General features: G+C 41.4%; 1 protein-coding gene across 14 annotated transcripts in view; it reads left to right on the top strand.

The window, feature by feature from the left end:
- Positions 1-396: 396 nt before the first annotated feature.
- The window catches only part of ATP11B (ATPase phospholipid transporting 11B (putative)), a 65,982-nt gene continuing 52,494 nt past the window's right edge, over positions 397-13,884 (top strand). For all 14 annotated transcript variants that reach the window (XR_010784178.1, XR_010784177.1, XR_010784176.1 and 11 more), the window contains exon 1: positions 397-525. Coding sequence is in view for 10 of the 14 variants with exons in the window: in XM_066556394.1 (XP_066412491.1) it covers positions 499-525 (27 nt within the window). In the remaining 4 variants the exon portion in view is untranslated. The remainder of the gene's footprint in view (positions 526-13,884) is intronic.

Below are 13,884 nucleotides of genomic sequence, written 5' to 3'. Positions count from 1 at the left end.
GCGAAGTAGCTTCCCTTGGGTAGAACAGGGGGCCCTCATAGGGCTGAGGGCGCTGAGCCCTGACGGGCTGCGGCTGGAGCCCGTGCGGGGAGCTGGAATTTTGCCCGAGGATGACTCGAGCGCACGCACGGCTCTTGTGCCGGACAAGCCGCACCTCAGGCCGGCGCAGCGGCCGGACCACGGCAGCCCAGGCTGGGGCAGGTCACGACAGCTCCCCCCTCACGGCTCCATCGCTCACACCGGCCCCTCTCCCCGCCCCGCCACGTCACTTCCCGGGGCGGCCGCAGCCGCCGAGTGTCAGCGGCCGTGCTGTGATGGCGGCGGCACCCGCGGCTCGGGGCGCCGGCGGGGCTGTGCCGCTCCTGACTCGGCGTGGGCCCCGCGCCATGGGGAGCAGCCGCGGCGGGCGGCTCGCCTGAGGCGGCGGCGACAGCGGAGGGAGGGCGCGGCACTGCCGAGAGAGCCCCGCCGCGGGGGCCGCGACCCGCGCCGCCGGGGATGCTGCGCTGGGTCCGGCAGCAGCTGGTAGGTGCCTCCCTGCACCCTCCGCGCCGCGGGCCGCCGAGCTCTCGGCTCGGCCCCGTCCCGACGGCGCCGCCCGGGCCGCGGGTCCGCGGAGGGAGCCGGGGACAGGGCCGGGGTGCGGGAGAGAGGAGAGTCTTGCCCCCCGCAGGGTCTGGGGAGACCCGCGGGCTGCACTTGGATCGTTACTGAAGGGGTTTTAGATTTTATTTTTAACTCGTATGCGACGGTTTGGGGTGTTCCGGTCTTTTGGCCTGTGGTTGGTATTTTTGTGTTTTTGTTTTTTTTTTTTTCCTCGAAACCCCCTTGGCACAGAGGACAGCGCGTTCCCTTTCGTGTGGCCCCCATTGGGAAGGGCTCCCCACACTTCCCGGAGAAATGACGGTGCCTTTTTCCCTGGACCCACACTTCAGAGATTCGCAGCTTCTTCCTCCTTCCCGTTGCGAAATGTTTTAAGGCTTTTTCACCCTACGTGCCTCTCTCAAATATTTCCCCGTACCCGAGCGCTTTGCAGCCGCTGCGTGCTGAGGATTTGAAAGTGAATGAAATTGAAGGAAAACATCCGTGAAATGCTTTTGGCGGGGGAAGCCCCTTGGAAAAGGCAGCAGTGAGGGTGCCTGTGCCCCCGCACGCGCGCTGCTTGCTGTGCTGGGTTAGAACGAGCAGGGGAATCCAGGCGGCCGTGGCTGTCACGTCTGTGATACTGTAGCAGGGAAGTACATCGAGATTTACTCTTTTGATTTGAAGGATTGGCCGGCTTCCTGCCCCGATCAGCATTATCCTGCTTGCGTTTTCTCTAAGAGAGAAATTCTCTCGAAATGATGTATTTGTAAAATAATTTTTTCCATTCTTTGGAGTTACTTTGCATCACGGATGTTGTCCAGGTTAGTGCAAGAGCTTACATTAGTTAGGTTTTCAGATTTTGATTTGTTAAATCTTCTGTGTCGCTAATGATTTGCTCAATTTGTTGCATCGCTTTTTACAAAAAAAAATATTAAAAATTTTGTGTTTTCTTTTTTCCTCCTGTTCTTCCCTGGCCTGGTTTCCCATGGCCCATAGATTTTCCCAGTTCTGTGTCTGAGGCAGAGAGCTTGTGGTCATGGTCTCATTGCCAGCTTGACAGTGCTCAGTAGTTTGGTCTGACACCAAGAGTTACTGACCTGGAAATGTATTGCTCTGTTTGAGCTCTGACTGCACTCTCCTGTTCTGTTACAGTCCTACACACCTTTTTAATGAAAAAAACAAAAAAAAAAAACCAAAAAAACCTAGTATAACATAGCTGTAAATTTTTCCACTTGAAGGTGGCTTGAGGTTTGCGTGTGTGGTTTTTAAAGTAGCATTATGCTGTCTTCCATAGAGTTTAGATTAGGACTGTATCAGTGCTAGCAATTTATGTATCAAACATGGTTGCTTTTTTCACTGCAAGTAGTATACTGACCAGTTTTCCAGAAATCTGTTTGCCCTTAATAGAAAGTAAAACTTTAGTGTAACAGGATGAGCAATAAACTTGGCACTAGGAGGTTTTAGTGCTTCTTAAAGCACGAAAATGGAAAATAACATTTTCCATTGGTGGAAAATAACAGTTTAAAACTTGCACTAGTTTTGACAGGGAAGAAACAAATCAGTGTAGTAGAAAAGCAGGACAATAAAAATTCAAGATTCTTGGCAGACATCTAATTACAGTACTGATGAGAAAAAATTATTGCAATGATACGTGTTTTGTGGGTTTTTTCCTATAGACATCACAGATGTTAATGGCTTGGTTGTTTCACTGCTCATAAAGATGCAAAATGGCCTAAGATAGGTATCACACTGCATGTTTCTTCCTAAAGACACTCAGACAACTCATCTCTGTGTGTAATTGCTGGTTTAACATAGATCCCACCATATGTTTGCTTCTCCTCATGGCTGTGATGTTTAGGTTCTGAAAGAATGTCAGAGGGCTAAAAACATGGGGAAGGATGCTGACAAAATAACCAGAATGAGTGGGAAGAGTGGGGTGACAGAAATAATCGAATTAAAAGGTGCCAAAATCTGTCTGAGAGGAGAGGAATGTGTGGGTTTGGATGCCTTCGGAGCGTGCGTTTGTACCTGTGCTTGATGTGGCAATGGGTTTTATAAAAGGGTCCTCATCCTTACAGGAGGGTTGGAGTCAGGCAAATGTGTGGGAGTGATGGAAGTGGGATGTTGTAGTAATACAATAGAAAAACGTTGGTGTGCAGAAATGCTGGAAAAGTAGTAAGGGACTGGGGAAAGGGGGAGGGACTGGTACTTAGCTGAAGGTGCTTTGAGGTAGTTTTTAAGTACTCTCTGTATGAAACCAATGAATTTTTGCAATTTCTTGTTTGCTTAAGAGAACAGTATTTCATATACTGAGGGCTCAGGAGTGGGTATGGTTTTGAGAACTTGCATTGCTAAGATGGGGGGAGAATGAAGAAGGTGAACTTAAAGTAATGACAAGACCTGGTATGGAATTCAAATTATTTTAGCTATGTTTTGGAAGTAGTGACTTTGCTGTGCTTTCTCTGTGAAGTCCAGTGCATGCCTGTAGAGCTACAGAAAGGGATAGAAAGGCATGAACAGTCAGCTGAAGAGACATGCTGAGAATGTAAGGCTTCATTCATCCTTATTATTGTGTTACAAGTCTGTATCAGTTTTTTAACTGAGGTGTTAGATGGTTTTTAGTGATTTGTTGTATCTAAGAAGTGGGTGACAGTAGTACAGCCTTCAGGGCCTATGTGGCACAAATCATCAGGTTATTTGATATCTTGGCATTAAGTCTGGTTTTCTTGCTCTGCTACAATTCATACCACCCTAGCAGAGCAGTTCATCAGTTTTTCTCCATCTAATGCTGCCTCATGCTAAATAAGCTGCATAGTAAGTCATTAACTTCCTAGTTAATGTGATGTTATAGAATGTAGTTAATAGTTGGAAGTACTTAGGTTTTAGTAATGAAAAAATATAGAGCCAAATGGAGTTACAGTTCATGGCTTTGAGTAAAATGCCACGATAAAGACAGGCTGTGGGCAGGAGAGATGTCTGGGTTCCAGCTCAGTTACCTTGAGATCTCAGAGAGCAGTAGGCATGTGGATTTGGAGGGTTGCATAACACCACAGGCACAGCCAACTCCGCTTGAAAAAAGCAACCGGATAAACAACAGTTGATAGGAAGCGTTGTTAATATTCAGGAATAGCGTAGCATGTTTTATTTGCATTTCCAGATATGATGGGTTAGACCCCATGGCAAATCTGTGTACCAAGTGCTGTTGTGGCTCCCACGGTCGAGTTTGTGCAGTACCAACACAAAAGGAGAATACAGTGACATTTGTAACAGCCAGGGACTTTCTGTTCCACTTCTCCTTTGGTGGGTTTATGGCAGCATTTGGGCTGTGCTGCTCTCTGATGGTGCACATGTAGTGCAGGAGCTGTTGCAGTGCTATTAACAGAACGTACTGACACCTTCAGTTCTCTGGCAAGGAGGTCTCTGAAAATTGTGGTAGAATACCCTTGTATGTATGATTTTAGCTGCATAATTTTAAATTATTAGTCCTCTCAGTTGGAGAAGGGACTCAGGATTTCTCTTCTATTGCTGTTATGAGGAGTTTGAGCCTTTTGAGCTGTTGTCTAACAGCTCAGTAAAGTACAAAGGATTCTACATGGACAAAACCTAGGAGTTGCCTGCCTGGCCCCTCTTATATTAATGACAACTCAAGACAAGTGTGCTGGATTTGGCCAAATATCTTTGTGTAGTGCACAACAGCTTTAATGCTGTGGAGGGCTGGGTTTGAGCAAATGCAGTTTTCTTATTTTACTGTAAATCAAAGATTAAATCTATAGATTAACTGTAAAACCTAGTTACCAGGCTATTTTATTTATTTCCTGGTTATAAGAAGGTTCAGACTGGGAGGGATGTTGGGAGTTCATCAAATCCAGAAGTTCTCCATAGGCTGCATTGAGGGGTGATCACAGGGAATGTTTTTGACAGTTCTGTGTAGGTAGTGCCTGTCACACCTCACACCCTCCACAGCCAGCACAGTATCTGTAGGAGTGTTCATCTTCTACATGTGTTCTAATGAAAAATTTTTACTAATAAGGGAATGTCCTCAAATAGATTAGCACTAGAGGATTGGATGTCCGGAATGGTTTTTTTTTTTCCTTTCAGATGCTGGTTACTGTTAAGATGTTCTGAGAGGACAGATGGTATTTTGTAATACCTTGCAGTTACTGCCATTCTGAACAAGGTGGACAGCATTTATTTCATTGTTTGCCCTGACAAGTGTGTATTATTTTCTCTTAATCATTTTACTGAATACAGTTACTTCCCTCCCCCCCCCCCCCCCCAAATTCCTTCTGTTTTCTGAATGCCAGAAGTACTTTAAACTAATCCAATGATTGAGAATCTAGCTTCTGAAATCACCTTGCTATTCTGGAATACTACATTCCCTCCTCTTATTTGTCAATGAAGCCTCTTCCCCTTTCTGGCTAAAACTAACTAACTACTTTTTATTTTATGCTAGAAAAATAAATACATATTTTTTCAGAAGAGTTCCTGGGGTTCAGACTGCACAGTTAATGCCTTCTGAATAATCACTGAGGGATCAGCGAGGTGTGTGTTGGAACAGCCCAAAGGTTGCCTTGCTTTGCTGGAGTCGTTTGAGAGCTGGAGGTCAAGGACTCCCCTCCTCTAACTTAGCAGAGGAGCAAATGTGGCCCTCTTTTTTTTGCTAGAGCTATTCTTTGATCTCTGGACTAGTGCTCCCGTGTGTTAGGGTCTTTTAACCTCATTTTCCCTTTGTGTTCTGTGGCTGCTCAGGGCTGATACATTTGCAGCACAATGTATTCCAAAGCCTGCCGAACCTGGCCCTGCCTTCAGCCAGCTGTCTGCTCCAAATGGAGACATCCGTTGTGTCCTGTGTGCACTTCATGAGTCTTACCTCATGAAAATTAAACTCTAAATCTAAGAATTGCATACCAAAACATAATCAAACCAGTCCTGACACTGATTCTTTCTAAAACTGTTTTAAAAATGGGCAGATTGGTATTGTCTGATGTGCTGCCTTGCTGTGAGACTTGGGCATTTGACCTGTATCTTGTCCCATCTTCTTTTCTTTTTTCTCCTCTCCATGAGCTTTTCAAACAGCAAATTTTTGTTGTGCCAAATTTCCACTTATCACTCAATAATAGGACTATTCAATTGACTGTGTGATATTTCTGCACTAATGGGGCCCTGCTCCCTTAAGAGCTTCTGTCTGTTTATGGTTTTATGTGACTAAGGGAGAAGAGGGAGAAAAATAGAATTTTGTTAACAATGAGCAAAAACTATTTGTGTTCTGGTCAGTAGGGAGTATCTAGTGGGATGGGTGAAAGGCTCTGTTTACTGCTCAGAGATTGTTTCTGCACTCTCAGTGGAAGGTAAAATTTGTAATCTAAGACAAGTAGATATGTGCTGGATTTAGTAACATTCAACATGTGTTTTGAGTATCATTGGTATTTGTTTTTCTAGTTTTAAGTGGGTTGGCTGACTTCATTAAAGCTGACATTTGCTTTCCTCTGGGATGGAGAGACAGAAGTTATAAAAAAAATATAACAATGTGTTTAAATTTCATTAAAAGCATTGTGACTTGTGACTTTCACTGGCAATCTGCTCTTGCTTTTTCTTGACTATATTATGATGTGCTCAGTAGTTACGACTGTTTTTGTAATTATGTCACCAGGAAAAAGTTTACCTCTCAAAAAAATCCTTCAATTTCTAGCACAAAATCTGCTTGTTAAGCAAGCAGTTAAGAACTGCAGCAAAATAGATGTGACAAAGTGTCTCTGTAAATGCAAGGTCATATCTTCTAGCAAAACACAGGTGACATATTTGCAGCTAGACTTTTTGCAACCTCTTTTCACCTGCTGTTGAGAAAACCACTTAGCATTAGTACAGACCATGGTAGAAAAGATAGAAAGTAGGACTGAGAACTACGCTGTGATTTAAAAAACAAACGCCTGCAACTCCTTGGCCTCCCACATGCAGTGACTTAAGAGGATTTTTTTTTCCTTGTTTACTTTGAGTAAAAATAAGTCTGGGAAAGGAGAACTTTCCTGTAAATGGGAAGGAGAGATAATGATGCAGACAAAAGGCAAACTGTTTGTTTTTATCCTGCAATGTTTTACTAGAGGAAGAGGTTTTAAATGGTTTATCCCCCAAAATACATGTTGTCATCTGTTGTTGCATTTTGTTACTCCTTTGCGTGTTTTTGTGCTACTTTGTGTGGCTGTGCACATTTTTGTAGATATTTACATTTCTCTTTGGAAAGAGAATTGCAACAAAATGGAAAGGAAGCTTAAGATTTAGCAAGCTTTAAGGATAGACTAGTCTGTACACATGTCTGAAAGCAGGGCATTAAACTGACACTTAAATCATAAATCATGTTCAAAATGGAATTAGAACTAAAAATGCTATTGGGTGGATGCAGTAGACTCAAAACTGTAATGTTTTACAGAGCAGGCTTTTTCAAAGCATGTTAAAAGAAGAGCCAGACAGTTCCAGCAATGAACTAAATTATCTTCCTGTGAAATTTGTTGAGCAGCCATTGTCAGCAATTGTCAGCATAATTTTGGCACACATTTTGAAAAAGCCTTAAGATTTATTATTTAATGGTGATTTTGGGGAAGATACTTTTGGAAAGGATTTGTTGTTTTTTGTTCCATGCTGAAAGAAAATTTGAATTAGACTCTCAGTGCAGGAACTGATTGGCATAAATAGCTATTGCCTACTAGAACAAATCCAAATATTGAAAACAAGGGTTTTCAATAATGGCTGTATGAGTAGTCCAGAACAGGAGCCCTTCATGCTTGTGTAAAATACTTTTATAAATGATTCTTCAAAGCAGAGGGTAAACAGCATTTCATTTTAAGATAATAGTGTATTTAGTATTCCAGTACGTGAAGGAATGTATGATTGCTCTTTATTTTTCCTGTCATAGACTTGAGAAATGTAATTTTTTATGGTGAAATTGCTATCTACAAAATTTGAGCTGCTTTCTAGCCTTAAGGGAAAGTTCATAGCCTGTCACAGATTTGAATGCTTTATTTCATATTGAAAATCTGCTATAAACCTAGTTAACAAATGCAGGGAATGCACAGAAAGGATGCACTTGGAGGGTTCTTTTTCTGAGATCCATCCTATGGTCATTAGAGATATGTGAAGGATTTGTGTGTTAAATGTTTCATTTCTTGTGTTGGTTCTTTATTTCTTAGTGTGGCCTGTTTAGTAGCTGCTATTTCTGCGGTTGATTATTTCAGGATTGTAGCACTTTCCATGTTCAATGTAGTTTATATAGTTTGAGAAGTCTTCTGAAGAAGTGGCTTGTGATTTTTGAGCTCTCATTTCTTATTTTATTAAGTGTGATGCCCTGCAGTTGTCTCCTGATGGGTGTCTGAAGTCTTTAAAAATCTTGCCTACTCTCCTTTTGTACATGCCTGACAGGAAGATGATATTGCAGATAAAGAAAACTAATTGCTGGAGCCCACAGAGGAAAACTTTTAGTTCTGAAATTAGAACTGTGTAGTTGGAACTGCAAAGGCATCTTCATTTCCATCTTAGAGCAGTGGGCTGCTTTGGGAGCATGTGGCAAAAGACCAACCACATTTGGCATTTTGGACTACAGACACTGTCCAGCCTCAGGGTCTCTTCACCTTCTTGAACTTTACATAAAGCACTTTTTTTCAAAGAAAAAAAAAATGAGAGCACATTGACAGGCCTTGAAATGTAACTTGGGAGCCACTAGCCCTGCCTTTGGAATTGAGGCTTGCTTCTTAGAACCTGAATGTTAAGTAAGTTTCTTCCTTCATTGGAGCTGAAGACAATTTATTGTAGAGTCTCTTTTCTTCCAAAAAGCATCTGAGCAAAAGTTATTGATGGTCTGTGTGTCTGACAGGGAGCATCCTAAAATAAAGCAATGGGCAAGGAATGTATTAGAGGCATTTGGCTGGTTAAGCACAGAGGATTGGAGGCCATAGGATAAGCCCCATCCAACCTGGCCTTGAACACTGGCACGTTGGAGGAGTGGAGCAGCCACAGGTTCTCTGGGCAACCTGTGCCAGGGCCTCTGCACCCTCACAAGGAAGAATTTCATCCTTGTATCTAATCCAAATCTGCCCTCTCTCAGTTTAAAGCCATTCCCCTTTGTCATATCACTACAAGAACTTATAAACAGTCCCTCCCTGGCTTTTATGTAGGCCCTCTTTGGTTACTGGATTAATCAAGTGAATCTTGGCATTCTGTTGAAGACAGTCATGAAAGAGCAACTATTACAAGGTCTTAGGTTTGTATTATCATATGAAGTCCAAAATGGATTATGTTTTATAAATACTGTGATTTGGATTTTAAGAGAGGATAAGAAAGCCATTTCCTTCATTGATGCAAGTTGGATTGTTATTGAATTAAACAATTTACCTGAATCTCCATTCAAATCCTTTGCTGCTAACAGGAACTGGACATGCCATAGCAGCCTTCGAGTGTGCTGTGTTAGAAATATTAACTTGCCTGATCAGCTCATTTTTCCTGTCTGATTTTTTTGATGTTACAAGACCAGTCTGTTTGGCATCAGCGACCTGAGCAGAGAAACTAGCACTGGGCAGTATGTTGGCAGTGAATGAGGCCAGCTTACCTTGCTTGTTGTGTTTGCAGATAAATAAAGAGACGATAAATGATTTTTTAAAATTTTATGTAGGGATTTTTCCAAGTTATTTTTGGTGGGCATCTTGGCAAAATAGTATGTAAAGTAAGAACAACTTGAGCTCTTTGTGAGCAGGACTTTGTGGCAAGCACCAGTACAACTTTTCTAACTGCATTACTAGGCATATTTTAACTTTGTGAAAGGAAGGGTTATTGCCTCATGATTTCACAGGCCTTGTTACCTAGAGGGTGTGTTTTCACAAAAGAATGTAATCTGGTTATAGGTCTTTTAGGAGGTTACAACATGATTTATTATCAGATATTTTGAACAGCTGTAGATACAGTAAGAGGGAAGAGGAAATTGCACAAATAGTGCATGACTTTAAGTAGTTTTATTTCTTTACTGCAGTGGTATTTAAAAGGGGAGGTACAAATTGCATGGCACTGTGTACACATCAGGATGCTTCAGCTGATTCACTATTTTAGTTGTTAGAGCAGTGTTTAAAATTGCTGTGAGAGGCTGTTTCTTCCTTCATGCTAACCTTTGATAAGGCAAATTCAGTTTGACTGCTGCCCAGTTACATGACTGAAAGAATTATTGGCTGACTGTATGGAGTACAAATTTACACAGACTTCTGAAAATGGGCATGGAGTGTGAATAGATCATCTTATCTGACAGAGGGAAAAGTATTCTATGTATATTCAGAAGAAAATCCAAAGCAAGAAAATCCATTTCCTCAAAACACCTTTAATCAAAATATATCTTGACAGCAGTGTAATAGCAGACTTTTGGGCTGTCTGCCAGGAAATGTGGTGTTCTGCTTCTGCAGCCATGATCAGTCAAGTCACTTCCCTAGGGGAAAACTTGGTCTCAGAAAGCCTTTCTTCTGTTTATTAGCTTTATTAAGTAGTATGTGATCTTCAGAAAGGTTTTAGGGGAGCTGCTGCTTTTGTCTGTTGTGTTCAGTGTGGGCTTTTAAAGGAGGAAGAGGCTCTGAATGGGACCTCCTTCTTTGAAACCCCTTTCACTTTTCAGTGGTCACATAGCAGAAGTTCTTTTGGCAAATACAAATTTGGTTTTTCTCCCCCTCTGTAAAAGCTGTGAGTAATGAATGAGAAACCCTGGGAGATGATATTAAAGTATACTAAGTTTATGCAAGTCATAAGCAGAAAACACCTGGCAGACGATTTGTGATTATCAATGCACGTATTGCAAAGCCTGATAACGAAATTGATGTGTTGCTTGCCAGGCTCATGTCAGTAATCCTTGCTGAAAGATCTGTGGGTTTCTGCTGTCTCACCTCACAGTGCTGTGGAGTGTGTGGGGAGGGTGCTGGTGCACACTGCCATACCTTAATAGTGGTATTGAAGTGTTAAGTCTTGCAGTAGATGTGTATGGTACAGCAACAGGTTGAGTACAAAAGCCTTTTTTTCTTTTCTTCCTTTGCACTTGAAGGCGTTGGGAGGGTCTTTTTTGTAGTGCTGATCCTCATTTGCTTCCTGTGTGGTTGCCTGGTTTGTTATGTGTCTTACTAAGGCTTCCTCAGCAGCAGTGTAAGACTTTTCTTTCATGGGAAAGCTTTTTATTATATGACCAGACAACTGGCATGACATATTAAAAAAGATGGAAAAAAAACCCCAAGACAAAACCAAAACTACAAACCAAAATGGGAAAATGGATGAATCAGTTTTCCTTACCTGATGGCCGATGGGCATTTCTCCAAGTACAGTGGCTGAGATGCAGACAAAATGTAGGAAAGAGTTGTTTGGGGGTGGCTGTTGAATCTCATGGCTTTCATGAAATAAATTGCATAAAATTACAGTCAAATACTTCTCCTCAGTTCCCCAGGATATGTTTTCTGTGCTGTTTTAAAGGGGCCTAATTTACTGCACAGAGAATATCTTTGTGTAACTTTTAGAACAGTAATGAAATCACTTCTGAAGAAGTTCAATGAAAATTACTCAGACTTTGCTTACAGTCATTCAAATTTATAAGAAATTAAAACTATGAATGACTTCTTTCTTTTCCTATTTATAAAGGTTATTTTCATTTGTGCTTTATAAATCAGCTTGACTAGAGTATCTCTGTGCTCTATATAAGTGGCATGCTTTTGGGCTGTTTTCAAAACCAAGGTATTAAGTTCATCTGGGTGCAAAACTTCTGCTGGGGAAGTGTGTAGCAGAGATTAAATGAGAGTTGTATTCCAAGGGTAGATAATGCCTGGTTTGTGTTGGTAAATCATCTGAGGAACTGATCTTTAGCCAATAAATCTAGATTTAATTTGCAGCATGAAGGGGAGAAAAATCAGGTCACTTCATCATATGGTCAAATTTTATTTAAAGGGGATTCATGTAATATATATGCCTGTAATATACCTGGTCAAGAAACCTTAAATACCAGGTCTTGTCATATATTCAGCATTATTTGCTATGAAGTCAGTGATCTGTGCACATGGGTAGAAATCTAGATAACTAGATAACTGCAGGAAAGCTAAATTTTTTTGGAAAGAGATTGGTGACAACTTAATCATTTTGCAAGACTCTAATTTAGGGTTTCTCTGCTCATGCTGTTTAGCTGCAGAAATCCTTTGACAAGGGCATGTTACCCTACTTTTGCAGCTGAGTTGGAGAATGACGTTAGAAAGAGAGAGAACTGTCTATTAAGTGAAATTAGGAAACAGTGTGCTTTCTGCACTGCTTTGCTGGCTGCACAGAGTCACTGTGGAAAATCCCTTGCTGGGCAGAAATTTGGTCTACAAATCAGTTTAGTGTCAGGAGCAGGCTCTATGACCAGCTCCATAGTTAGAGAAGAGTTAAAGACATTTCAGCTCTTGAACAATGAAGTTCAATGCCTGTGAAGAATTTTCCTTGGAGAGATGTGTAATTAAAATTGCTCTGGAAGATCTGCTAGTTGTGGTCTCATCAGCTAATTGTGAGACGGCGGAGTTGTTGGCTAATTTCAAGTGATTTTTAGTAGTCATAGTCATAAAACTTAGGCTATCTAAGTTTTGTTCCCAGCTCTGACACTCACTTCCTGCTGTGACCACAGCCGAGTCACTGAGGTTGTCAGGGATGTGTCCTTTTCCAACTGCAGCTCTGACAACTGGGGGGTTTTTGTCCCCAGCCTGCCTTGCATGTGCTCTGTGATCTGCTGACTGCACAGCTTCTGTGCCTTCTCCGTGGCAAATGTCAACAAAACAGAATTGAATCTCTATGGACTGCAAATTTAAGCTCTTTTAGCTCCACAACTGCACCTGTAAACTTGTATGGCCTGAGATTCTGATTTATTTGGAAAGTAAAGTTCTTGCTTTTAATCATCTGAGCCTGCTTCAGCCGAGGTAGTCATTCTGATAGAAGTGCTCGTGCAGTGAGACTGGAGTTGTAGAGAGGTCTTTACTCTTCATCATAAAATGTCATCATACTCATCAACCTTCCAGGTGCTCAGATAGTGGCCTAAAAAGGGCATATAAAAAATTCAGTGATATCCTAGTCAGTCAGTAATCTTTGATTTATCTTTTAATAGCGTTCAGCAAGTGGCATGCAGGTTAGCATTTATCACTGTCAGAAAGAAGACTGCAACTTGTTTTCTCTGCTCTTTGTGGTTTTTTTCCTTGCTTTACATCTGTTTGATTTAGAGTGGAATTTTTTCAGGCTGTAGAGTCTGACTTTCCAAAGTGAGGATGTCTGGCATTTTGTGAGTGCCAGACATTTTCTGAGATGTAGAAGAGAGCTGTGCACGAAGTCTTACTAATTAGGCACCTTTTTTCTTGCTTGAAAAACACTTATTTGTGGCATCTTCTGGATTGATTTAGAAATACTGTGTCACTAATGTCAGATATCCAAAATGCTTCTGCTACAAACACTCTTCTCTTTAAATTTTGTGTCAGCAGTTAACAGGTACATTTTTTTTCATCTTCCTTTCATGCTTGTATTCTTTTCTTAAAGCTGTGAACAGTTCCTTGCATTTTGCTTTTGGTATCCTGTGTATTTTTTTCCATCCTTTCCCCTATCTACTTTTTGTCTCCCTGCTCCACTCTTATCTTTAAACAAGTTTTCACCCTGGAGCATGTGACTAGACCAGCCTTCCACTGCTTGTCATCTAAAGTTTATTCTCCTTCAAATCTCTTTGAAAAATCCCCCTTCCTTTCTTTCTCCCTTCATTATTCTGGACCTCTTTCTTTCTCAAGCAGAATGTTTCTGTAGTAATGATGCCAAACACAAACATTTGTATGTTTGAGAGGATTTTTAAATTATTTCTTTACTTTAAAATGACACCATCCTGAATGTGAACATACCTAATGACCTGTGTTAGAGATATTAATGAATTAAAAAGAAATTAATTTTTGGTTGCACCAATCATTTTTTATGTCAGTCATTGTGCTCACTGTTCATCTTCTGTAGTTAACTGGTACAGAGGTATCTTCTTCTGGAGTTCTGTGAAGTGTCACTTTTTTCACATGGATAAAACTCTGAGCCTCATTCACAAGTGGAGCAAAACAACTGCAAATGCAGTTTCCTCACCTGCAGTGGTGGAATTGATAATGCCCTTTCTAGCAAAGGACACCACCAGTTGTCCTTGCACTTGGCATCAAAGAATAAGGAGATTGTGTAAACTCTGCAAGTTGGTTCTAAGATTAGGAATGTGTGTGATGCTGGTGCTGGAATTCACCACTTTGCAGACAGTCATTGACTCCCAAT

This window comes from Molothrus aeneus, chromosome 10 (genome assembly GCF_037042795.1).
Source record: "Molothrus aeneus isolate 106 chromosome 10, BPBGC_Maene_1.0, whole genome shotgun sequence".
Lineage (NCBI taxonomy): Eukaryota > Metazoa > Chordata > Aves > Passeriformes > Icteridae > Molothrus > Molothrus aeneus.
This window is presented reverse-complemented; position numbering and strand designations above follow the sequence as displayed.